Source organism: Oryx dammah, unplaced genomic scaffold (genome assembly GCF_014754425.2).
Source record: "Oryx dammah isolate SB20612 unplaced genomic scaffold, SCBI_Odam_1.1 HiC_scaffold_11, whole genome shotgun sequence".
NCBI lineage: Eukaryota > Metazoa > Chordata > Mammalia > Artiodactyla > Bovidae > Oryx > Oryx dammah.
Window position 1 is genome coordinate 15,115,644 of NW_024070195.1, and position 25,203 is coordinate 15,140,846.

General features: G+C 40.7%; 1 protein-coding gene across 4 annotated transcripts in view; it reads left to right on the top strand.

Annotated features, from left to right (window-relative positions):
- CDKAL1 (CDK5 regulatory subunit associated protein 1 like 1) overlaps positions 1-25,203 on the top strand; it is a 614,486-nt gene that overhangs the window by 482,055 nt on the left and 107,228 nt on the right. For all 4 annotated transcript variants that reach the window (XM_040249901.1, XM_040249902.1, XM_040249903.1 and 1 more), the window contains one exon: positions 18,788-18,850. In XM_040249901.1, coding sequence (XP_040105835.1) covers positions 18,788-18,850 — 63 coding nt within the window. The remainder of the gene's footprint in view (positions 1-18,787; positions 18,851-25,203) is intronic.

The window sequence follows — 25,203 nt, forward strand, 5'->3', positions numbered from 1 at the left end:
GGCACCAACCGTGAATGCTTGCTGAATGGAATAAAAGATTAAGTGTAGACTAACTACATAATTGCTGAAGAAGTCTCATAAAAACACTAACTTTGATAAGTAGATTCTTTGATGAGGAAAACATACTTGAACATACGGTTGGTGAATATGCTTCGTATAAACCCAACAGAGAAAACCAAGTCAAGAACAAAGATAGCACAGCACTTCTAGAAACTGGGCTTATAGAAGTCTGAGAGAGAATGAGAAAGAGACCGCTCTAAGAGTCATAAAATATGACCTGAAACTGGAAGAGAATTCACTGAAGCAGTTTATAAATGGCACTTAAATGTAATTGCAACAACACGCATGCTCTGTAGATTAAATGATTGGTTGGATTTGTTGTTGTTGTTGTTGTTTTGGGTTTAGGGGATATGGACGTTCTATCAGAATGTAATCATTATTTATAATGAAAACAGTGCAGCCTGATTCCAGACAACCAGTTTACTTCATCATCTGCATTTTGGGGAAGACACAGTTCAGTTCATGTACCTTACGCTTAGGCAATCAAAGATAACTAAACAGCTGAGGAACGCAACTAACATGAAGAATGGGGCCAAAGCAAACAAAGAGAAGTGGGATGAGAGAAAGGGAAAAAAAAAATAGACACAGGACTATGCAGAAGGAAGGAAGCTTTAAAAAAAAAAAAAAACTTTGATATTCTCAGAAAAATGAGAGAAGGTATTATATTCCTCAAACAAGATCAGACTGCCAAAAGTAAAGATTTAGAGAACAAGAATAATTCTTGGACATTAAAAGCATGGTAACAAAGTGAAAAATTCAGGAGAGTTAGAAAATAAAGTAGAGGAAATCTCCAGAAAGTAGAACAAAAGGAAATGAGATAGCATATTTACTAGGGAAAGAAAGGAAAATTAAAGAACCAATCCAGAACAGGCTAACATTCAAATAATAGGAATTCCAAAATAAGTAAACAGAGAAGGATGAAATTATGAATGAAATAAGTCAGGGATATTTCTTATGACTATAGGACATGAATTGCCAACAGAAAGCCATCACCCCGAGACCAGCAGTATGGATGAAGACTAGGCCTATCCTAAGACAAGAGACATGATCCAAGTCACATTAAAAGGATCTGTAATCAGAATGGCTTCAGACTTTAATGGCACCCGGAAAACGAATGATGCCATCTCACTTCTGAAGTAAAATGCCGCCCATCCTAGAACTTAATATCTCACCAAAGTATCAATCAGGTTCCAAGATACCTCTTTTTCAGAAAGCTTTTAGAGAATTTCTGGGCATCATCAAAACAAAGGAGTATACTGAGAAAGGATGTAAGATAAAGGAAACAGAAGACTCAACACAGATGAAAGGCAAGCAGAGTCTCCAAGACCATGGTTAAAGAGAGAGCCATGAATCAGAAGAGCTTGGAGAACAACCAGACTAAACATTTAGTCTGAGGGAAAGACTTCAAGAAGATTAAAAGGAGAGCCTACTTCATGTGAATGAATTTCTTGAACAAAGACTTAGATAAGTGGAAGGGAATTGGGGGTTGAATTAGCAAATGCATTGAAGATTAAGTAAGTGAGAAAAATGACTTTAACTCCAGGAAAAGTAAATATACATGAAAGGAAATGTAACCCTAGTTGTTACACAGCCAGATGCTGAATAGCATGTGTATGATGTCATCATATCAGGAAGTGGAGGTAGGGAACATACAAGTAATCGGGGAGGGAGAGGTGTGAAAGCTCATGTCCTATAGCAAAAGGTCGGTCCATAGTATTTAAGACTAAAAAGTAAGGATAGCAATAAAGACATGTTACTTAGCAATATGGTGATAAATAGACTAAATACTACCGAGGAAGCAGAATTGGGAAAGGGCAGCTGGGAAGTATGTTGAGATTGACTCTTTCAGATTAGATGCAGGTATAAATGATTTTGGAAAACAACTGAAAAGAAAAGCAAATGATGGGGAAATTAGGATTAAGAGAGTTGCTAAAACCAAACAACACACACAAAAGAGAGATTACCCCATCACTGCAAATTCTCCAACCTAGGAACTTGTCGAGGTGCACGTAAAAGCCAAGGAAGAGGCCAGCGGTGTTGAAGGAGAAAGAGAGTTATAAAGAATGCATAGCTCTCTCTACTGCTAATAGGTTCATAAAGAACTTCCAACATTGCTCTGAAATTTAAAAAAAAAAAAAAAAAATGAAGCTTATGGTCATTTGCTGTTGGTAATAGAGGAAACAAGTTTATCCAGTCACTGGGTGATGAGACGGAGGTTGAAAGTTGCTTAGTCATGTCTGACTCTCTGTGACCCCATGGACTATACAATCCGTGGAATTCTCCAGGCCAGAATACTGGAGTGGGTAGCTGTTCCCTTCTCCAGGGGATCCTCCCAACCCAGGAATTGAACCCAGGTCTCCCACATTGCAGGCAGATTCTTTACCAGCTGAGCCACCAGGGAAGCCCAATTGCTGATAAAATGCGTGGAGCATTCAGTAAATCTTTGAGTAAATGGATAAATACTTACCATTGTATAGTTATGAGCACTTTGAAAATATATAAAGCACTGTATAAATGTCAAAAAATAGTGTTTGGACTTTGACATTTATTAAAGTTACTTTAAGCATAACTCTTAAAATCATCGTAGTCAGGTAGTTTATCCAGCTTTTTCTAAGACGCTCTTGTGATTTTGCCTTGTAAACGTGCATGCATGTTTGCCTACAGGCCTTTTCTTTTTCTTTTTTTTTTTTCACCTTAGGATCATCTCCCAGTGAAAAAGCAGAAAGCACACAATATTCACAACAAGTAGCTATCAGGGTCTTCTCACTTAGCTCTTCCTCTTTGGAGACAGAAAGATAGGTGAGAGATGAGAGATTGAGGGTGTGAGAGTGGTTTGAAGAGGCTGAGGAGGGAGTCCTACCCTGAGCCCCGAGGATATGCCTCAGGGGATGACTCCCTAAGAACCAGGAGCGTGGCTGAAGTGACAACAGTTGTACAACCTCCAAAGTGAAGTGAAGTCGCTCAGTCGTGTCCGATCTTTGTGACCCCATGGACTGTAGCCCACCAGGCTTCTCTGTCCATGGGATTTTCCAAGCAAGAATACTGGAGTGAGTTGCCATTTCCTTCTCCAACCTCCAGGGAAGTTTGTAATCCTGGACTTAGTAGAAGCATGCGTGTCTTCTCGTTACTTACCTTAGTCAGGCCTGTCATTTGGTACAGAAACCTACCCTCTCTGGGCATTTTGTTTTTCCTGCTTGTGTGAACATGGGTTAATTTCTCCAAAAGCTGTTATTGTAACATGAATTACATTTAGCTGGAGTTGTCTAGTGTTGGAATGGGCACAGGGCAAACCACAGCCACTTTATGTTCCTCCTATCTTGCCCTTTGTCTAACTTCCCAGGCCTCAACCACCTACCCACTTCCACCTGCATCTTTCTTGACAGTGGCTGACAATATTGTTTGTCTTAGAGCCAGCCTCAGAAATTTCCATCCACTGGCTGGATGCCTAGTAACCTTGTTCTGCAACATGAAAAAGAATCGACTGATTTCTGAAGTGACGAGGACAAGAGAATGGAGAAGATTGAGCTATATATTAAATTGTCTTCTGGTTATCAAATAAAGAGTCCTCTGTCATAAAGGCCAAAGATAAAAAAAAAATGTGTATGTTTAATACATAGAACAAAAATAAGTCTATTTTTGATGTAGGACTGGAGGAGAAAATAGGTCAAAAAGCCCAGCCGCCCCTGAAATGAATTTTAGACTCTTATTATTGATGTGATGGGGCAGAGAGAGATATGGGTGATGGTCGCATTGCTGATAAAAGTGGTTTTTTAACAGTAGGTGCTGAATTAGATGTAGAAAGCAGAAGAGTTATCAAAACTACATTGTCATGTCTGACCTTCCAGGTCCCAGTCGTGGAATCATAATAAAAACGAGTTGTGGGCTTATCTCGAGATGCAGCAATAACTGGCGCAGAACAATTTTCGAGCTTCTCTTTGAATGGAGTGATACCAGGGGTTCTTTTGGGTCATGAAGGAGATACATTGGTTTTGATCAGTTTTTAGAACCGTAGAGCAGCTTATTTGTGGGTCAGAGAAATTTAGTTTCTTTCATTCTCATGTCATCGTTTTTCCCCCTGGGTGAGAGGTGGGTTAGCCTCTGGAAGCCACAATGAGGCTCTGAGCCTTAATAGAGTTTGTGCAGATCCAGACTCTACAACAACCCTGTGCATTTCACTGTGTTGGGCTCCAAACTCACCAAATGTTAGATACAGTAAAAGCATGTTACGGTCTCTCTGTAAAGGACAGGAAGGAAAGTATTTAATGACAATACAGAAAGACATAGGACTCCAGGGCACTAATTAGAAAAAGCCAACCTGCATGTATTTTTATCCACTTGCAAAATAGTATCGTCTCATAGTTACATCTCTGATACAACTTCCTATTTTTACCTTTTTTCAGTTATATAATTTGTCCTTACTAAAATGGTTTACAGACATCAGATGTTATTATTAAACAAGTAGAAAAATCATTTAATAAAATCACTTGTCCCTGCCTTCTCCCTAATTTCAAGCAGGTCATAGCATAGTCAAACTTTGGAGACAAAAATAAAGACCATGAAGTGCATAGATGGCAGCAGATTTGTTGCCTGGTGCTGTTCACTGGGTTGTGATGATGGGCCAGACATCCAGAGGGTTTTAGCACTGTTAACTGGCCATTCTAAAATACCATGGTGAGAACAGTTGTCACATGTTAAAGGGACTTTTAAAATTTTTAAAGTAACAGTGAAACCTCTTCTTGTATTGGTAATATTTATATATATGAATTGGTCTAGAAATTCTCAAATTGTGTGAAAGCAAATTTTACAGGAATTAGATTAAGCCCAGTTTTCTTTCCTTTGCCAAACTACTTAGGTAAAGAGTACCCAAAGGGATGGGGCAGGGGGTGGAAAAACCTCCATACGGAGGTAATATTTATCTTGTTCAGCAAGTGTTTGGGGTATGTTGTAAAAGCTAGTACTGAATATATGGATAGCGAATCAGTTATCTGGCTCTATTCTGAACTGTTATTGGTTATTTTATTTTAAATGTTAGTAGCTCACTTGTGTCTCACTCTTTACAACTCCATGGACTGTAGCCCGCCAGGCCCCTCCATGCATGGGATTCTCCAGGCAAGACTACTGGAGTGGGTTGCCATTTCCTTCTCCATGGGATCTTCCCAACCCAGAGATCGAACCTGAGTCTCTGACATTGCAGACACTTTACCATCTGAGCTACTAGGGAAGCCCTGGTGGGTAATGCATGACTTAAAGCTGTTGATTTTGTCCTTTCCTAGTGTTTTTTCTACCTGGCAAAAGATACTGGTGCTGTCCTTCCCCCATCCTGTGTATAACTTGTCAGAGAGAGGAGCAGGCTTTATGAGAGTGTAAACATGCTAACAAAAATTTTTGTGTACGTATAACTTGACTCAAAAGCAAAGTCCCATGGAAATAAGTTTCAAATTCTGGAGTTTTTATGATTATCATCTTGAAGCAGCATTTTATGGTTATAAAAATAACTATTAAGCATAAAATTAATTTGCATTGACTTAGTAATCTGCATACAAACCATAAACAGGCCATTTGTTAGCACAGTCACTTAATAAACAGTGTTAATGCCAAAATGTTAATAGCCAGAATTTTTGCGATTCATTTAGCAAACGTTTCAGTACTTGCTGTCTGTGTTCCTGGTTGTGGTTAAATGTGATTATTTCTCCCTGCTAGTTTGTAAGTTCTGTTGAGTCTAGTGGCTTCATCTGACTTGGGTTCCAGCTCAACAGTGATTAGTATGACCCCCTGGGTACACAGTCAATGCATCAATTGAATGAGTAATCGATTCTATTAATAGCGGAGGGTTTTTAAAAAATTTATTTTATTGGAGTATAGTTGATTTACAATGTTGTATTAATTTCTCCTGTACAGACAAGTGATTCAGATGTATATATACATTGTTTTTCATACTCTTTTCCATTGTGATTTATCACAAGACATTGAATATACTTCCCCGTGCTGTACAGTTAGGACCTTGCTGTTTAGCCATTCTGTATATCACAGTGTGCATCTGCTAATCTCAGACTCCCACTCCATCCCTCCTCCAGCCCCCTTGGCAACCGTAAGTCTGTGCTCTAGATTTGGGAGTCTGCTTTGTAGACAAGTTCGTTTCATATTTCAGATTCCACATGTGAGTGATATGGTATTTGTCATCTCTTTCTCACTTACTTCACTCAGTATGATCATTTCTGGGCTCATCCATGTTGCTGAAAGTGGCATCGTTTCATTCTTTTTTATGGCTGATCAGTATTCCATTGTGTATTTGCACTACATCTTCTTTATCCATTTATCTGTCAATGGACATTTAGGCTTCTTCCATGTCTTGGCTTTTGTAAATAATGGTGCTGTGCACATAGTGGTTTAGTAACTAAATTTTAAAGCTTAAGAGAGGGTATTTTAGATACAGAGGAAGAGAGTGAAGACAGAAAAACTGTTGAGGAAGTTCCGAGGAATGACCAAGGAATGCTGCAGTGGCTTTGGTTCAGAGATAGTACCCAAATTACCCAGGGGGCAAGTGATTGGATTACTGTGAGGTGGGGGAGCAGGAGTCATAAGGAAATTGAAGGACAAAGGAATATGCGGGAGCCAAGGTTACCAAGTTGAGTGTTGTGTTCATGAACCGAGAGCCTGGGGGAAAAGGTGTCCTGGGTTAGTCGTTTGAGGCTCAAATTCAAAGGATCGGTGAAAATTAAACCAAAATGATGTGGGATTATGGGGGTGGCAGCATTTGTTGGGCAGATCCCACATGCAAGTCACTTTCTTTAATAAAACATTGTGGACGGAAGTGATGACCAGGACATGGCTTCTGCCCCACGGAGACAGTGACACACAGGGAGGGTGGTGAAGAGATCTGTGGAAGCCCATGGTTTAAAAGGTTCTTTCTGTTTGGCTAGGGAGGGGCGGGGATCCAGCACAAATTTAAACTGGGCTTTTCAAATGGATATAATATGTGGAGGTGGTAGGGAAAGCATTCCAGGCAAAGGACATAGCATTAGCAAGATATGGACTCAGGAAAAGGCAGGGTCTACCAGGAATAGGACATTGTCTTTGGTGTTAGTGGGGAAAGTGGGACGAAGCCCTGATGTAATACTTGAAACTTGATTCTCTGAGTGATGGGAGCCCTTGCAGGTTCTGAAAGAGGAGAGTGGCAGATGATCATGTCTTAGAAAATTCATTCCAGCCTCAGGGCAGACTTGTGTTCTCAACCTTAGTTTCACATTAGCCTCACCTGCAAAGATTTAAAATTCCAAATCCCAGGCTGAACCCCAGATCAGTTAAATCAGCTGTGTGTACTTAGTCGCTCAGTCATTTGCAACCCTATAGACTGCAGCTCGCCAGGCTTCTCTGTCCATGGGATTTTCCAGGCAAGAATCCTGGAGTGGGTTGCCATGCCCTCCTCCAGGGGATCTTCCCAACTCAGGGACCCAACCGAGGTCTCCTGCATTACAGGCAGACCCTTTACTATCTGAGTCACCGGAGTCTCTAACAGTGGCACCCAGACGTCAGTATTCTTTAAATCCCTCAGCGATTCTAGGATGCAACGAGGACTGCACACCAGTGACTTTGAACAGGGCTTGGCAGACTGTTTCTGTCAAAGGCCAGATAATATTTTTGGCTTTACGGGCCACAGGGTTTCTGTTGGAGCCATCCCAGGCCGCCTTGGTCCACAAAAGCAGCCACACACGATATGTGAATGAATGAGTGTGGCTGTGTGCTAATAAAACTTTATAGAAATCTGAATTTCATATAATGTTCACAGGTCACTAGTATTCTTATTCTCTGTTTTGTTTTTTTTTTTCAAATAGCCATTTGCAAATATAAAAGCACACTGCAGACTGTACAAAACTTGTAGCCAGTCATTATTTGGCCCGCAGAGTCTGTTTTGCCAGTTCTTGATTTTAGAGGGTGAAAATTGGCCTCAGGTAGTCCAGGAAAGAAAACATTTCTACAGCAGTTCAGATAAGAGGTAAAGTTAACTCTCTTTTGTGGTTCATTGCAAGGGCAGAGTGAAGATAAGTGATACTGAGTCGATATTTATAGCGACTCAACGTTCTCATGCACTGCTTTCGAGCACCCAGAGGTTACTGTACAAAGGAGCCTGGAAGGAGGAACCATTGTTCGTGGTGTTTAGAGCTCAGTTCCCCCTTTGACTTTGTTCTGTTTGCGGGGATTTGTTTTACGTTGAAAGGCTGTTTCTTTTCCCACTGCTTGTGATGGCTTTTCATTCAGCAGCACCCATCACCACCAAATAGCCAAGTCTCCTTCCTTTCTTATGTGCCAGCCATGCCTTTGTTTTCAAAGAATGACCTTTCCTTGCAAACAAATGTTCTCTTTAGAAAGTAAGGTGAGCCTGATATAAGGAGATAGGGCTACTTATATTTTATTTTATCAGATACCACTGAATTTATGCGGAATTCCCTCTACTTCTTCTTCCAGCATTTGTTGCCTAGTTAAGGACGTGCCAGGGCAAATGGTGCCCCTGCTCCTCCACCACCCCGACCGGGAGACACAGAGGCTGATTGCTGCTCCTTCTTTCCACTATTTTAGGAAACGTAAGACTGGTGAAAGTTTCCCACTGATACCTACTGTGCTTTAAAATCAGTGGTACATTTCCATGATGGCCTGGTTATTTTATTTGAGCACCATTACATCGAGTGAACAGATTCACTTATCTGTTTTCTGACTTCCACTCTTAGAAGTCTGCTATCTCAGTGTTCTCCGAGAAATGCCTATCCTGACCCCTTTCCTGACTGTGAAGACTGGAGAACTAAAGAACACACTCACTCTCCTTGGATTTGCTCTTACAGGAGGGAGAGAAGGAGATTTAAGACTACAGCCAGCAGCGTTCATGGTCATTTCCATTTTCTTGCAGATCTTACTAGAAAATAAGAGGTCAAAACAATCTATAAAGTTAGAGCAGTTTTTTTTTCCTACCATCCTCACAGTAGAGTTGTTTCTCAAAGAACACAGAAGTAGTAAACATATCATATAAAGGAAAAACAGATGATATTCTGAAGAATCTGTTTGTTTTCCTGAATGTTTTGGGGTGTTTTTGGTCACCAAACATACTTCACATCACTAATTTTTTTCCACCAATTTCTAAATGTGGGGGTCCATTGTTTAAATTCCAGGGACTTGTTTTTCCTTCTTTGCAGTGACCTTGAATGATTATCATAATTTTAGGGACACCAGCCAAAAACATACAACGTAAAAGTGAGGTTGTGATTGAACACTGATAATGTCAAGTGCTTTTAATTAAGCTTCTGACGTTTTATACATTGATAACAAAATAAAGGTTCAGGTTTATTAAATTAGCTTTCGACTTGTTTCTTCAAAAACTCTTACTACATAGGGAACTAAACATATAACAGCAACCTGTTCTCTGCAGTCAAAGCCTCAATCAATGTGCCCCAGAGGAATTCCTGCATGGAATCCATTTTTAAGGAAAGGAAAAGGTCAGGAAATAAGGCAAAGCCACAGACATAATATGGGGATTAAGAATGGGAATGTCTGGTAGAATTCACAGCCCAGGATGGCAGCAGCTGAAAGACAGTGGGGAACTGAAATAGAGGAACAGAGGTTACCAGTTGGAGGAGACCTTAGAGATCGTCTGGGATAGTGGCTCTCAGCTTTGGCTGCTCACTGGAAAACTCAAGAGCACTTAAGTCACACGCTTGCATAGGTCGCACCACGCCGATGAAGTCAGCCTCACCGGGGATGAAGACCAGAGCGCAGGCGTACTTGAAAGGCTCCGCAGTGATTCTGACCTGCAGGCAGGGTGGAACCTAAGCCGGCTCCTCCATGTCACACTGAGGTCCAGGGCAGATGTCCCGCCCAGTGGTCAGAGAGGTCTTGCCAGTCTAGGTTCCTCATCTCAGCGTAGGGCAGCCCTCTCCCTTCAGCCGTCTGTGCCAGAAATCGTGGTGTCTTCCTCTGCCCTCCCCTGTCACCCAAGCGCCCCCGTCTGCCTCTGGGCTATTTCTCACATTCAGCTCACCTCCTCTCCTTGCCCCTCGCTCCCTGTGGGACGGTCGCTTTGTGGAGCCACTGCACCCTCCTCTCTCCCTCTTCAGCCTCTAGCCTTGCTCCCATGCTCCATCTGTAACACCGTGACAAAACTCTGAGACACACATCTGATGGTTTTTCACAATTCTTAGACCACACGCTCGAATCATTTAGCCGTTTCTTTGGTTCAACAAAGCATGTCCTTTTTTCTCTGTCTCTGCGTGCCTGTGCTCGACCTACTTTCTTATGGTTTATAAATGGCACAATCTATCTATAGACTCAATTCTTTTCTTTCTGCTTTTATCAAAAACTGACACCACCCCGCCGCCCCAGTAGGCGAGACGATTGTCCCTCTTCAACCAAACGTTGTCCTATTTCAGCTGAGTTGAATGGGCCGCACTTGGCCTACACCCGACTAGAGGAACCTGCCGATGCAGAAAGCATAATAGAGGATCCCATGGTCGACATCAGACCCGCCTCAGCCCCAGACCACATCCTGGGAATCGCGGCCTTCGCTGACCTCTGAAGGTGTCCCGGCCACTTCCTTTCTCATCCCTGACTTCAGTGTCTGTAACCACTCTGTGCTGAGTCCTTGTTCTCACTGTGGTTCTCCCAGTTCCTAGTCCTTCACCAACAACGCTTTGGATTCTCAATCCTGCCTTGCAAGTCTTGGCTCTCTCCGCCCTTTTGTCTCAGGACACGGTTCTCTGGCTCTGCTGTGGGGTACCTGCCGCTTCTGTGTCATGCAGTGACTGGCCAGCCCTTGCTCCCCAGCCCTCACTACCTGGAGTTTTGACTCCAGCCCCGCGGGTTGAATCTAGAGCCACACTCTGCTAGTCCCCTCGGCACCGTCACTGCCCGGTAGTCGCCGCTGCCCCTGCACAAGCACAAAGGGCAGCTGTTCAGAACTGACTGTCCAGAGGGTGAGCTTGCTCAGCTCCCGTCCTCTCGCTCTGACTTTGCTGCTGCTTCTTGCCGGTTAATCGGCTAACCACTTCTTAGACCACTGCCAGAAAGGAAGCAGGAAAACATAAGTGTGTTGAAACTCTCCTTTCTTAGCATATCAGTTATACTTAGAAAAGCAACTAACTTATTTTATCGTTTGCTCTAGAATTTGCAACATCCATTTCTAACTAATCCCCCCCACCCCCCAAAAAAGATCCACTTTCACATAGGATGATAAAACTTCACAGGTAGTGTGAATGCTACTGCTGCTGCTAAGTCACTTCAGTCGTGTCCAACTCTGTGCGACCCCATAGACGGCAGCCCACCAGGCTCCCCCGTCCCTGGGATTCTCCAGGCAAGAACACTGGAGTGAGTTGCCATTTCCTTCTCCAGTGCATGAAGGTAAAAAGTGAAATTGAAGTCGCTCAGTCATGTCCAACTCCCAGCGACCCCATGGACTGCAGCCCACCCGGCTCCTCCATCCAGGGGATTTTCCAGGCAAGAGGACTGGAGTGGGGTGCCATTGCCTTCTCCAGGTAGTGTGAATACTTTGTAATAACCAAACAATCCTCATTCCTTCCTCCCATCCCTTGTACGGTGGCCTTACAGGAGGAGTAAGGCCTTATTTCACATATACATGAGCATGCATAATCAAATACATTGTTGTTGTTTTAAGTATTTTGAACAAACTGTTGCCTATTAGATCTATTAAGAATAAGGCTCACATTTCTGACATATATTATTTCCCTTTTCTCTAAAGAGTTTCTTTTAACCAATTCCTTCAATTTTTCTTTGTCTGAAAGAGTCTCCAGTTCAGTTCAGTCGCTCAGTCATGTCTGAGTTTTTGCAGCCCCCATGAACTGCAGCATGCCAGGCTTCCCGGTCCATCATCAACTCCCAGAGCTTGCTCAAACTCATGTACATCGAGGAGGTGATGCCATCCAACCATCTCATCCTCTGTCATCTCCTTCTCCTCCTGCCTTCAACCTTTCCCAGCATCAGGGTCTCTCCCAATGAGTCAGTTTTTCGCATCAGGTGGCCAAAGTATTGGAGTTTCAGCTTCAACATCAGTCCTTCCGATGAATGTTCAGGACTGACTTCCTTTAAGATTGACTGGTTTGATCTCCTTGCAGTCCAAGGACCCTCAAGAGTCTTCTCCAACACCATAGTTCAATAGCATCAATTCTTCAGCGCTCAGCTTTCTTTATGGTCCAACTCTCACACGCATACATGATATGGGTCTTAATTGCTTCTTTATTTTTGAAGGATCATTGTTCAGGGTATAGAATTCTAAGTTGGTGGATTTTTATCTCTCAATACTTCAAATATTTCATTCTACTCTCTCCTTGCCTGCAAGGTTCCTGAAGAGAAGTTTAATGTAACTCTTACCTTTGCTCCTCTGCAGGTAATATGTTTTTTCCTTCTGGCATCTTTCAAGATTTTTTCTTATCTTTGATTTGCTGTAATTTGAAGATGATATGGCAAGGTATAGTTTTCTTGGCATGTGTCCTGCTTGATGTTCTCTGAGCTTCCTAAATCTGTGGTTTAGTTCCAGAATCTTCCAGAATTTGAATTTAGTTTGGGGAAATTCTTGGTCATTCTTACTTCAGGTTATTTTGTCTTTTCCCCTCTCTTTTTTCCTCCTCCTATAAGTCCAATAGCATATACGTTATACCTTTTATCTCACAATCTTTGGATATTCTCTTTTCTTTCAGTGTTTATTCTCTGCTTTGCAGTTTAGAGGTTTCTATCAAAATACCCCCTAGCTCAGAGATTCTTTCCTCAGCTGTCTTCACTCTAATAAGCCCATAAAGACATTCTTCATTTCTGTTACATTATTTTTTATCTCTAACATTTCTTTTGGTTTTTTTTTTCCTTAGGATTTCTGTCTCTCTGCTTCCAATGTCCATTTGTTCTTGCATGCTGTTGCTTTACCCTTTAGAGTTGTTAGTGTATTAATCCTAATTACTTTATGATAATTCTAACATCTCTGCCATGTCTGGTTGTGACATTTGCTCTGTCTCTTCAAATTGTGGGTGATTTTTTCCTTTGACATACCTTGTGATGTTTCTTGATCGTCAGATATGGTGTCCTGGTTAAAAGGAACTGCCTTTAATAATATGGCAAGATGTGTTGGGGGGGAAGTGTTCTGTATGCCTGTGATTGTGTCGCAGTCTCTCAGTCAGCCTAGGTCTCTGCACTGTGATCTTCACAAGTGTTTCTCAGTGTTTTTCTCTCTCTTTAGGTGGGATTGGACGGTAAGGTGGGCTGGAGCTGTGTGTTCCCTTCTGAGGTCAGTTAGGTAATACCCTAGCAGGTTAGGCTCTGGTTAGCTAGCTTCTCTTGGGGGCACACGTTGTGAAGAGAAAAATGCACTGGTGTATTCCAAAATGATTCCGTTTCCCCCTCCTCCTGCCAGAAGCCCAAGGGGATTTTTCTCTTGATTTTTCTGTGGAGCTTCTGCTGGTAAATCTCACAGCCTTGTGGGGGCCCCTACAACTGGATCCCATTGGAGTCCTTAACTCCCAAAGTTGTCAGCACTGAGCTTCCAGTAATTATTGTTCGGGTTTCCCTGCCCCAACTCTGGTCCCAACAAGGACCTGCTCTGCTCGGTTGCTTGTTGGTCTCTCCAGTTGAGGGTGGGCGGGTGGGGAACAGTGTTCCATGTGCCCTTTGCTCTCGTTTGGGTCCAAGACGAGTTGCTCATTTTTCAGAATAGTAACTTCCAAGTTCCTTATAGACAGGACCAGAAACCAGCAGTCAGTTCATTGAAACTCAAACTTGTTTTTTTGTCTTCTTACCACACAGTATGATGAAGACCTGCTGAAACACTTGAGTTTTATTAGAACATACTTTAATCACATCAAACTCCTTGAAAGCTTGTAGATTTTCTTGTTTTTGAGAATCCATATGTAGAGTTATTATGGTTTCACCTTATACTCAGCACTGTTTTATTTTAGAAAACGTTAATCTATAAATAGAGAATGGGCCCAGAAAACATTGAATTCGTTTGGGGAACCAGGAGAAGTAAAATTGGTGGATATTGTTAAAACTCAATTGATTATATTTTGATCTTGTTCAAAATACAGGTTCTCATCACATGTGGAATGCCTTTCAGATCTGACCTCTGTTGTTATCTTTGATGAAAATTGAAATAATTACATTATCTGCAAACCTGAACTGTTAAAAAGAATTCTCCCCTAGGACCTTTAATTTTGTTTGGTTTTGTCTGAAAGGGAGTTTAAACATGGACATAAAAGAGGTCATTGGTGTTTTCTGTCCTCGCAGAGTGAGAGTCTGACTTCCCCTGGAGGAGGGCATGGCAACCCACTCCAGGATTCTTGCCTGGAGAATCCCACAGACAGAGGAGCCTGGTGGGCTGCCGTCTGTGGGGTCTCAGAGAGCCGGACATGGCTGAGCATGCACCGCATCTCTGTGACCTGGGCCTTGAGCTTAGTGATGAGGTGGACTTGGAGGCACCTTACACAGTTCTCGGGGAGGCGTTTGCCGTACTTCCTGTACTCTGGCCACCCGCATTCCAAGTTCATCACACAACTTGTTTAACATGTTTACTTTTTAAACACTTGGGAGAATTAACAGGTGGTTGCATGACTGAGATGTTTGTTTTAACAGGCGAAAAAGTGGGAGGTAATTTAGACACACACTGTGATGCAATAGGAAAATACCTAATTATTCCATTTTTGGCTCAGCTTTTAGTTTCAGTTAAAACTGCTGATAGCAAGGCTCAACAAGTCTTGTAGCTTCGTATTGCTAACATGGTCTGCGTGTGAGAAACTGGCTCACTAGCTTACTTTAGTTACTTGTACACAAAACCTTCGACTTGGCTTTAGTGTTCAGTTCAGTTCAGTTCAGTCGCTCAGTTGTGTCCGACTCTTTGCGACCCCATGAATTGCAGCACGCCAGCATGCTCCCTGTCCATCACCAACTCCCGGAGTTCACTGACTCACGAGTCAGTGATGCCATCCAGCCATCTCATCCTCGGTCATCCCCTTCTCCTCCTGCCCCCAATCCCTCCCAGCATCAGAGTCTTTTCCAATGAGTCAACTCTTCGCATGAGGTGGCCAAAGTACTGGAGTTTCAGCTTCAGCATCATTCCTTCCAAAGAAATCCCAGGGCTGATCTCCTTCAGAATGGCTTTAGTGCTAGAACTTAGTAAAGGGTCTCTTCTCAAAGTTTCTGTCACTAGCAGTTATAATGTGACTACAGAAAGCTCCAAAAGCCCTATTTCAGCATGCTCTCAAAAACAACTTGTAACATTCTCTGTCTGAGTATAGAATGCTCAGAATTAAAAATCCTGAAAAAACAGCTAATTGATATTTTCCTTGATATGTTCATCCTGATGTGTCAGGATATAGGTTATGATTGATTCTTGAACTGTCTTTGTTCGGTGAGCAAAAGGAACAAGGAATTTTGCTGGACAAATAGTTGTTCATTTAGTTTGGGGTCACGGGACTATTGCCAAAAGTGGACATGGTCAAAGATAGAGATTCTGTGAATAGATCAGAGATGTCTCTTTCTATAACTTTTTTTGTAAAGAGTCAGATAGTAAATACTTTAGCATTTATGAACTATAGAGTCTCTGTCGCAACCACTGAAATTCTGCTGTTATGGCGTGAATGCAACCATAGATAATACATAAGCAAGTGAGTGTGACTATTATTTTTCATTAAAATTTTATTTGCAGAAACAGACAATAAGCTGAATTGACCCAGGGGCCATCATTTGTCAACCCCTATTCTAGATCCCAGAAAATGCAGCTCTGGGCTACATGACTCTGACCTCACAGGAAAAACTGCAGTGGCATTCAGTTAACTGGACTAACAATATATAACCTTCCAGAGTCACAGCCAAGACTTCACTGTAGTTGTATATAGTAAATTTGTTGTCAGACAAAAGGGCATTCTTCACTGTCTTCTTCTTGGGTTTAATCTGAATAGTGTTATTTGCTATTTATTTATACCCTACTTTCTTCCCCAAATAATAGAAGGTATATTTAGGTTTTAGCAATCAAAATAAAGATGTAAAATCCAAACCCACAGAAAAAGGCCACACCAAACTACCTCTGCCTATTCCTTATCCACTTGCTGACTCAAGCTGGTAGCTCTGCCATTTTTGGACTGATCAGTCCTGGGGAGACCTCGTAAGCTGAATACTGATATGCCGCCTATTTTATCTTCTCTAGCATAATTTCCTTTCTGAAAAAAAAAAAAATTTTTTTTCCCCAGTGTTTTATATTGTCTCCTACCAAAGGAAGTGTTAATATCCGTCATTTCTCTTCTGATTGAAGTATAAGCCAAGAACTGTTAAACCAGCTAAGTGGGTGTATGGAGAGGAAAGAGAAAATTAGAAGCTAATGAAAACTCTGGTGGGCAGGTGACCTGTTCAGAACAGATGCCAGGGCTCAGAGAGCCATGAAACTGTTTCCATACAGTTAGACATACATCTCTGCTCTCCAGAGAAATGGAGTTAGGTTACTGACCAGCAACACTGCTCAGAGGTGGACAGGGGAAGTGGGAATTTTGGCTGACCCGCAAGGAGGGATTTCGGCTAGTGGGTGTCAGAATATGGAAACAGGCCAAGTGATCTGAAGGGCTGCTTACTTGAATTGGGCTCCAAAGACAGATCCGAAGTAGAGAACTAACCTATAGGAAACCCATGAGTGTGTGCAAATGACTGTAACACTAGGGCCTCATTGATATTAGCTCTGACTCCTCAACCAGGTAGATGCCAAAGGTCATGTAGGACCTATGCTGGAGATCTACGTGGATTTCACCCTGGGAAGGTGCAATGGGTACGCTCAGGAGGAGACTGACTGGAGTTTAAAGGAAGGAAATCCGTCCCTAGGGAATGTGGGTACCGGGCAAGGATCAACATCAGAAAGACCCAGAAGCCAGATGGGGGCAGTCTTAAGGACACACTGGCCACTCTCATGACAGAATTTTAAGATATGGTATATGAGATGGTTGGATGGCATCACTGACTCGATGGACATGAGTTTGAACAAGCTCTGAGAGTTGGTGATGGACAAGGAAGCCTGGCATGCTGCAGTCCATGGGGTCACAGAGTCGGACACGACTGAGCAACTGAACTAAACTGGAGTGGGCTAACTCTATAATACACAAAATCTAAATACAAGAAATGCGTTCTATAATCAGCAGCTGGGATGGTGTTTAATACCTGGTTTTTAAAATGTCTTATCTTTTCTCTAAGTTTATAAATGTTCTAACCTTTAAGGGGAAAAGAGAAATTAAGAATTTCCAACCTAAGCCATAATCCCTTTTCTCATTCACTCTTGGTAAGAGGGAAGGTAGGTCTACTCTGGAGGAGGGGGCTGCCTGGCTGTTCCTATCAAGGTAATAAACATGCCTACTCCTTGATTCTGCAACTGGACTTCCATAATTTATCCTTTTAAAAAACACACACTCTCAAGCTGGCCTAGATGTTTGTGCAAAGATTATCATTATGTTTATAAATTGAAATGCATTGCAGGAAGAAAGTTCAAATTTCAGGAGTTTTTGGATTTTAGAACTCTTAAGGGATCACAGTGCTGGATATACAGGCACTTAAGTTTTGCAAGGATAAATAGTGAAGTGGAAAAAAAGTAAATTTCAGAAGAATGTATACAGAATGATCCTTTTTCTTTGAAAGTAAAAGTTATCAGTTGTGTGTGAAGATACATGCACAGAAGGTCTGGAACTATCCACACAAGTTTTCACAGTGGTTATGGGAAGGTGGACAGATGACAGTGGATTAACACGGTGATTAAACAATTAGTAAACAAAACAAGCAGTAAAACAAAAATAAACAAGCTGATTCTTACAGTCACCTCTCCTAAGAGAATAGCACCCTTCATTATCACAGATGCTGGGGGTAAAAGAGATGGAGAGGCCTCACTTCTTATAATGAAGAAGACATCTTGAGAAATGAAGGGGGCTATTTTTCTTTTAACTGTGTATGAGAGTCACATGTTGTCATTACTGATACAGTTGGTATATGCCTGTCTAACTCAGGTATGTTCGTTTATTCATTAGTTCAGCCAATATTTATTGAGTGCCTACTGTGTGTGAGACACCATTATATTATATCTATAGCAGTCATATATATGTATGCGTGCATGCATGCTAGGTCACTTGAGTTGTGTCTGACTCTCTGTGACCCTGTGGACTCTAGCCCACCAGGCTTCTCTGTCCATGGTATTCTCCAGGCAAGAATACTGGAGTGGGTTGCTATTCCCTTCTCCAGGGGATCTTCTCAATCCAGGGCTCCAACCTGTGTCTCCTTCAGCTTCCACATTGCAGGTGGATTCTTTTACTGCTGAGCCTCCAGGGAAGCCTTGCTCGTGCCCAACTCAGAGTAACAGAAGAAGTTGGTGTTGCTGTGAAACTGAAAGTGTTCTAAATGTATTTTCTTTCTTCTCATAGTTTTTTTTTTTAGTGTCTGAATTTATGCATTGTAATATGTAGAGTTGTAATTATGAAACTTTCCATAAAGAGATTGCCTGGCTGGTCTGTGACAGTGATCCACATGACCATCAAGTGGCCTTGGTTTCTGGTTGTATCCATTCATCCCAAATTAACCGTGTAGGTCCTTGGCCTGCACAAAGGAAAAAATCTCAAAATAATGTCATAAAGTAGATAGTGAGGTAGAGCTAGAGATCTACATTTAGATATATACACATGTGTGTATTTTTGCCACCTGTCAATTCAAAGGTTTGTGTTTTCTCCCACAGAAAAAGCAAAGAACAAAAGAGCTTTCCCGGATATTCCATTCGTACAGCCCATATGATCGCAAGGTAAGAGCAGCATGTTCTCAGTGTGGCTGGTAATGAAAGGCCTTCTGAACACAGAGCAGTGTTCACCAGTGCACAGCGTTTTAAAGTGCACTTCTACCAATTACATTCATATTTCAGTTTTAATTTTTAACTGTTTATCTCTTGTAAAGAAGAGAGAAAATTTGTATTTCTGAACTAAAATATTCTTCTGTATTCACATTAAAATCTAGTTACATTATTGTCACTGAAGACTAAAAGACTGTCAAAAGACAGATTTGGGGGTGTTTTTCGATGAGTGGATTTTTTCCTTTTCCAGTGTAGTAAATGAACTTGGCTTTTGAATTGATGAAGATAGTTGAAATATTATCTGCCAACTCTTGGTTCACCATTGCTCCTGACAGAAAGTTCTATTTCTTTAAAACACACACACACACACACACACACACTCTAACAGAAAGCAGTGCCTAGAATTATACCTGAAATACCCACTCCCGAGAGCTTTGCTGTACCGAAGACCACATGGTTAATGACCTTGGCCTTCCATCCATCAACTTCATAGATCCACAGCCAGTCTTGTTGCATTTATGCCCCGCACTCTCCACGCCCTGTCTTTGAAGAATTCTTAAGCCTCTTCTCACTGATAAGTATTTCACTATATATTTGTAAAACATAAATTCTTAAAAAAGCCCACTAACTTTTTAAAGAAAATGCGCAATACAACATCTTACGAAAGTATCCTGAGACTTGTTCAAATCTTCTGTATCATGTAAGGTTCTGATAAATCTGTTAATTTGAGGTGATTTCAGAAGCAAACAAAACATTTGCACAGTTGAAATGCTGATATAAACTTAAATCTCTATCTATGAATTTACAAAGAGACATGTGGTAGGGATTTTTTAACTAGCCAAAATAAGGGGTGTGAAAACTACTTTCTTCGTTTGAGAATATAGAGATGTCTGGATTCAGGAGGAAAAAAATTGTGCCAGTTGTTCATAGAAGTTGAAAGAATTTGAATAGCTTCTGGTTTTTCTATAGTAACCAGTTGTCTTAAGCGTCAAAAATCTGTCAAAAGAGATGTTGTATTCCATGTGACCACAGCGATGTACAAGACTAAACATTTATCATTTCAAGTTAAATTTTTCAAGTGAAATCGGTCACTGAAGAATAGCAATTTGTTGGAAAGAGCTTGAGCAAGCCAGGAGTGTCTGACAATGCAGGCGGAAGGTGCAGGCTGATAAGTAACACGACAGCCAGAGCAATGAGATTGGCCAGATTTCCGATGGGAAAGTTGCCTTTTTTTTTTTAAGACAGTGTCATTTAATTAACATAAATGCAACAGTGGCTGAAGTTAATATTTAACAGCAGCAGCAACAATAAGCTGTGACAAATCAAAGGTTTTGCCTGACTTGTCTAATTTTGCCCACTTCTAACATTTTTTGAATTCACTGTTAAGGGAAATTCCATTATTCTTTTATTAGAACTCTTAATGGAGCTTAGCCACTCACAGCTTCTCCTGGCTTCCTCTTCATATCCTTTGTGGCATTGTATCAAAGTCACCTCAGATGGTTTTGGCTTCCTCTGTGAAGACTTCATTCCTCTACAAATTAGTCATCAGGCAGTGAGGAATTGAACATAAATGCTAGATGGAGTTCCCTTTGATCTTTGCTTTAAGGTCGGTCATAAATTACTGTTAAGTAGCTGGACGGCTTGATGAGTGATTTTTGAAGCACCCAAGCTTTAGCCTGATGGCATTCTGTTTTATTCTATATATGCAGTAAAAAGGGGGAAATTTTCTAGGAAAATTTCTCCTTCCCCTTACTCATCTCTTCATGTTTTTCTAAACTCCTTCCAGGCAAATTTAACTGTTTTAGTTTTAACCATGTCTCTTGAATCATGGGCATTGAGTGAGGTACACTGTTTTCTCAATATTAGAATGTTCCTTTTTTCTCCATAAATAAAATAATAGAAGATTGTGATTTGAGTTACCTTGTCATTTTAATTGCCCAATTATATTCAAATTAGTTTTCTAGACAGATAGCTTTTAGTGTAAAATGTTTTGTAAGATGTGGTTAAAGTTGGTTTAAACATCTCATGCTCAAATGAGCTTTCTGGAAAGATCTTTCAGGTTAAATATGTACATATGTCGTAAATGAAAGCTTATATAAAATAAAATATAGGCTGTATGGGATTTGCTTTAAAAAAGAATTAAAAGGGGGACATGGGTAGGGCACAGTAAAAAGAAGGTTGGCCTTGTGTTGATGATTATCAAAACTAAATTATTGTTTTGTGGGAGTTCATCCTATTCTATGTATTTTTTTAATATGATTGAAACTTTCCATAGTAAAAATGACGCCAGAAGTAAAAAAAACACTATGGTCTCCTCATGAGAGTGAGTGTTATGGTATTCTATTCTTCTCTAGCTAGATTTTTTTAATTGTTCATTTTTCCCTTGACGTAAATTTGTACCAAAGAAGGAATACTTAACATTTCAGAAGGTTCATAATGTTGGGCAAACCCAGAAATGCAAATCCTGTTCTAAAGTTAGCATAATTTTCTGGGGGTTCATCCCAAATTATAGTGGGTCACTTAAATGATAGTCTTGCCTCCAAGAAACTGTTAAAACAGTTTAATGAGAAAAGGGAGTCAGCCCCACCATTTTGCTCTCAGTGAGTCACTTATGTTTGCCAAACCGAGACTGCGCCTGCCTGACCCCAGACACAGGAAAGTCACCAGGTTAAACAAATTTGTTGTTTGAGTGAAGCCAGGTGCATTTCTTAATCAGACTTGAAAGCCATTGTTCAGGTTGTAAATGGTCAGTTGGTTTTCTCTAAGTGCTGTTGCAAAAAGCAAATAGAGCTTAGGGCAAAAGGAGCACTCAGGATGAGTCTTGAGGAAAATACTGAATTTGTTTTTTTTATACTCTAAGTCCAGTTTTGCTGGAGCCTGGAAGAATTTCGCTTTGGATTGTTATCTCTAGTCCTACGTTCATCTTTTTTAAAAATTGTTTTCAGGAATTCTCGTAAACATACACAGAAAGGCTTAACCAAACCCTAAGTCTCATTTCTCTCTCCTAATAAAAAGGGAGCATTGGTAAAGGAAATCCAGTAGCCACAGGTAATCTGGTTGTGTTTTGTACATTATATTCTTTCCTCTGTTGTTTTAATAAACACATAATAAGCAGAGCTTGGAATTTCTGAAACCACATCACAGCTAACCACAAGCTTATAGGACCAAAGGTCTCCCAGGCCAAGGACAGCCAGCTGGAGTTGCATGTCTCCTTTGGATAAGTCAAGGATAAGTGGAATAGGTTATCATTAGAACGTTGTTATTAAAGCTATGCAGATTAGCATATGCTTGTTGTCTCCAACCTGAAGAAAATATTGCCCTGCATATATATGATGTCTCCCTCTTTCCTATTGCCTTCTTTTCTTTCTTGTTACATATTATCAGAATTACGTGTTGGGGGAAATCTAGGTTTATCAGCTAAACACAGATGTTTATAATTTGCTAAAATAAAATGCTACTATAAAATATGAACATACTTGGAAAGGAAAAGGTACACAATTCTGTTTAGGTCTGTAGTGGTTTTTACATCTGCAAAATTCAATGCTTCCTCAACATAGATAATCTATATGATTTAATATATACTTGACCATTAAAAGTCAGTCTTTTTAACAGGTTGTCATTGTTATAGTTTCTGTATTTTGTGAAGTGGGCTTCTCATTTTCTTTTAATGACTGTTGTTGTTTGAATAATTTTTGACATAAATCAGTGGACACACACAAGTAGAAACATACTTGTGTTGGTGAAGTAAACTTTTCTTTGTCTTTTGGTGACCAGTGTTCTTTTAATGGTTTTTTTCTACACACGTAGACATGTATCACTTGAACTGTAAACAGACTCATGTGTGTCCAAAAAAACAGCTGCCTGTGAATTGAATACACTTGAGAAGTTAGCATATGAATAGACAGAAAATCACTCAACCGGAGGTCTTTTGTGTAGCGATCTTAGCCGTCAAAAACACAACCCAGAACCTGAAAGTAAGCCAGCCTAGGTCCAGACTGTCACAATCATCTAATTCTCTCTCTCCCTGCCTCATTAGTTCTTCAGTTCTCCATCCACAAACAGTCCACTTAAAAAAAAAAAATAGTTCTAACAAACATAGATGCGTGGTTTCCCAAACCACAGTCAACTCTAGCAGCAGTTAAAAAGAGGGTGGTTATTGCTTCAAGAAGTCAGAGCTCCATTAAGAAGTGGCAGCATGCAAAATGAATGCAAGGGCAAGGTCAGCCATAAAAACTCTAAGTCATTAACAGAGGGATTCTAAATGTGCAGCTGCCCAAGGCCACTTAATGTGGATCCAAATATCCCTATAATACATTTTTTGTAGTCCCAGAGTAAAATAATTGGACCTAAATTACCTCAGGAAACGTGTTTTCTTTAAAAAATAGTAGAGATGTGTATAATCTATTTTTACAAACATTGATCTTTTAAGAATAAATCATCTTTATCCTGAAAACTCTCTTAGGAAGAGCTGGTTGTTAATAACGTTGGATAAATGAAGTATATATTACTATAGAGAGTGGTTTAGTAAATGAGAAATAGTCAAAGAGTGGTTGAACACGTATTGGTAATTGGGTAAAGAAACTAACCAGGTGGGACAGAAGATGTATGAGAGCCTGAGGGGAGAAGGGTAGAATCTGTCTTCCCCCCAGTTATTTATTTATTTAATTAGATCCTCTAAAATTATTAAAGCCTTTGAGAATTATTATATTTTTATCCTAAAGCTTATTCTGGGTATAACTTGAGTGAATACTGGTAAGTAGTGAATCAGTACAATGAGTTTTTTTTAATTTCTGAATTGATTTTGGCTGCACTGAGTCTTCATTACTATGCACAGACCTTCTCTAGTTGCAGTGAGCAGGGCTGCTGTCCATTTGTGGTGCATGGGCTTCTCATTGTGGTTTCTTCTCTTGTTGCAGAGCACGGGCTCTAGGCTGCAGGCTGAGTAATTGTGGCACATGGGCATAGTTGCCCTGAGGCATGTGGAATCTTCCCAGACCAGGGACTGAACCCATGTGCCCTGCATGGTAGGCAGATTCTCAACCACTGGGCTACCAGGGAAGTCCAGTACAGTGCATTTTTACCTGCAGTATTAAATGTACGAAAATAATTGATGTGTGTTTTCCTTATCCACACTTCCTAAGATTGCCTTAAGAACTGTTGTGGATACAAATACTTCTTGGAATTCGTACATACTAGTGTATAGTGAACTATGTAATAGAAAGTGTAAAATTATATTTTCTGCAGCTTCATTTGGACAGAAACCCAATCTATTTCAGAAGTCTTGGGGAAAAGAAGTCTTTGGTTATATACCGTCCTTTCTTCCCCAAGAGACTAGTAATCTCTATGGCATCAAGTTTCATAAATCCGCATAACACACCTTAAGCCAAAGGAACAGTTTCATTTCAGAAAATCATCTACTGATTTACATTTTTCCATTAATCACATCTATCTAGTAATTTAACATAGAAGTTACTTTATCCAGTTCTTTATGTTTGAAGAGTCACAGCCATTTGACTCAATCCTGAGGCAGCTACAGAACTGTCAAACCTGCATCATGCCCTGTGCTTGGAGTGAAGTAGCATCAGAGTGCCTTGGGTTGTACATTTAGAGAAGGAGATGCGGGTTTGGAACATTGCCTGCTGGCCCTATTGGGCTTTGAGCCATCTGCTGTCTGGAAATAGCAACTTCAGTTCTTAATGGATCCAGCACTCTTTGATAGCCAGATTTTCATGGCACATGCAGAGGAAGAGACAAGTTATTGATCTGCCATGTTTATGCCATGCTTAAAACGGTTCTCTGCAGCAGATTTGGCAAAACTATTTGTGCACTTAACTCTAGTCCCCATCTTTGGCAAAGACTAAAAGTTGTTTAAAAAGTAATTTGGGGGATGTTGCTAAATAACAGGAACAATTGGATAAATGTCTGATTGACTTCCCTTATTGTTAACATTTGTCACATTCATGCTAAAACCATAGTTGTAGTTGTAATAAACTAAAGAGCATACAGCATACTAAAACCATGCTCAGGTTATGACCCTGGAACACAGGGAGGTGAGCACTTCAGTCAATATCAAACTCATTCCATTGGCCTCAGGAACTCTACACTAAAGTCGTATGAGTAACTCAGTCTCAAAATAATGAACATTCTAAAGAGCTCTTTTGGTGTAAAATCTGTGCTTCCTGCTCAAGGTAACCATATGATTGTTACCACAGAGGCAGATCTGCTATTTCTGGCTTCAAGAATAGGTATCTCTAGACACCCTTTTGCTTCCTGATCCATGCCGACCTGATCCGAAAGCATTTTCTTTA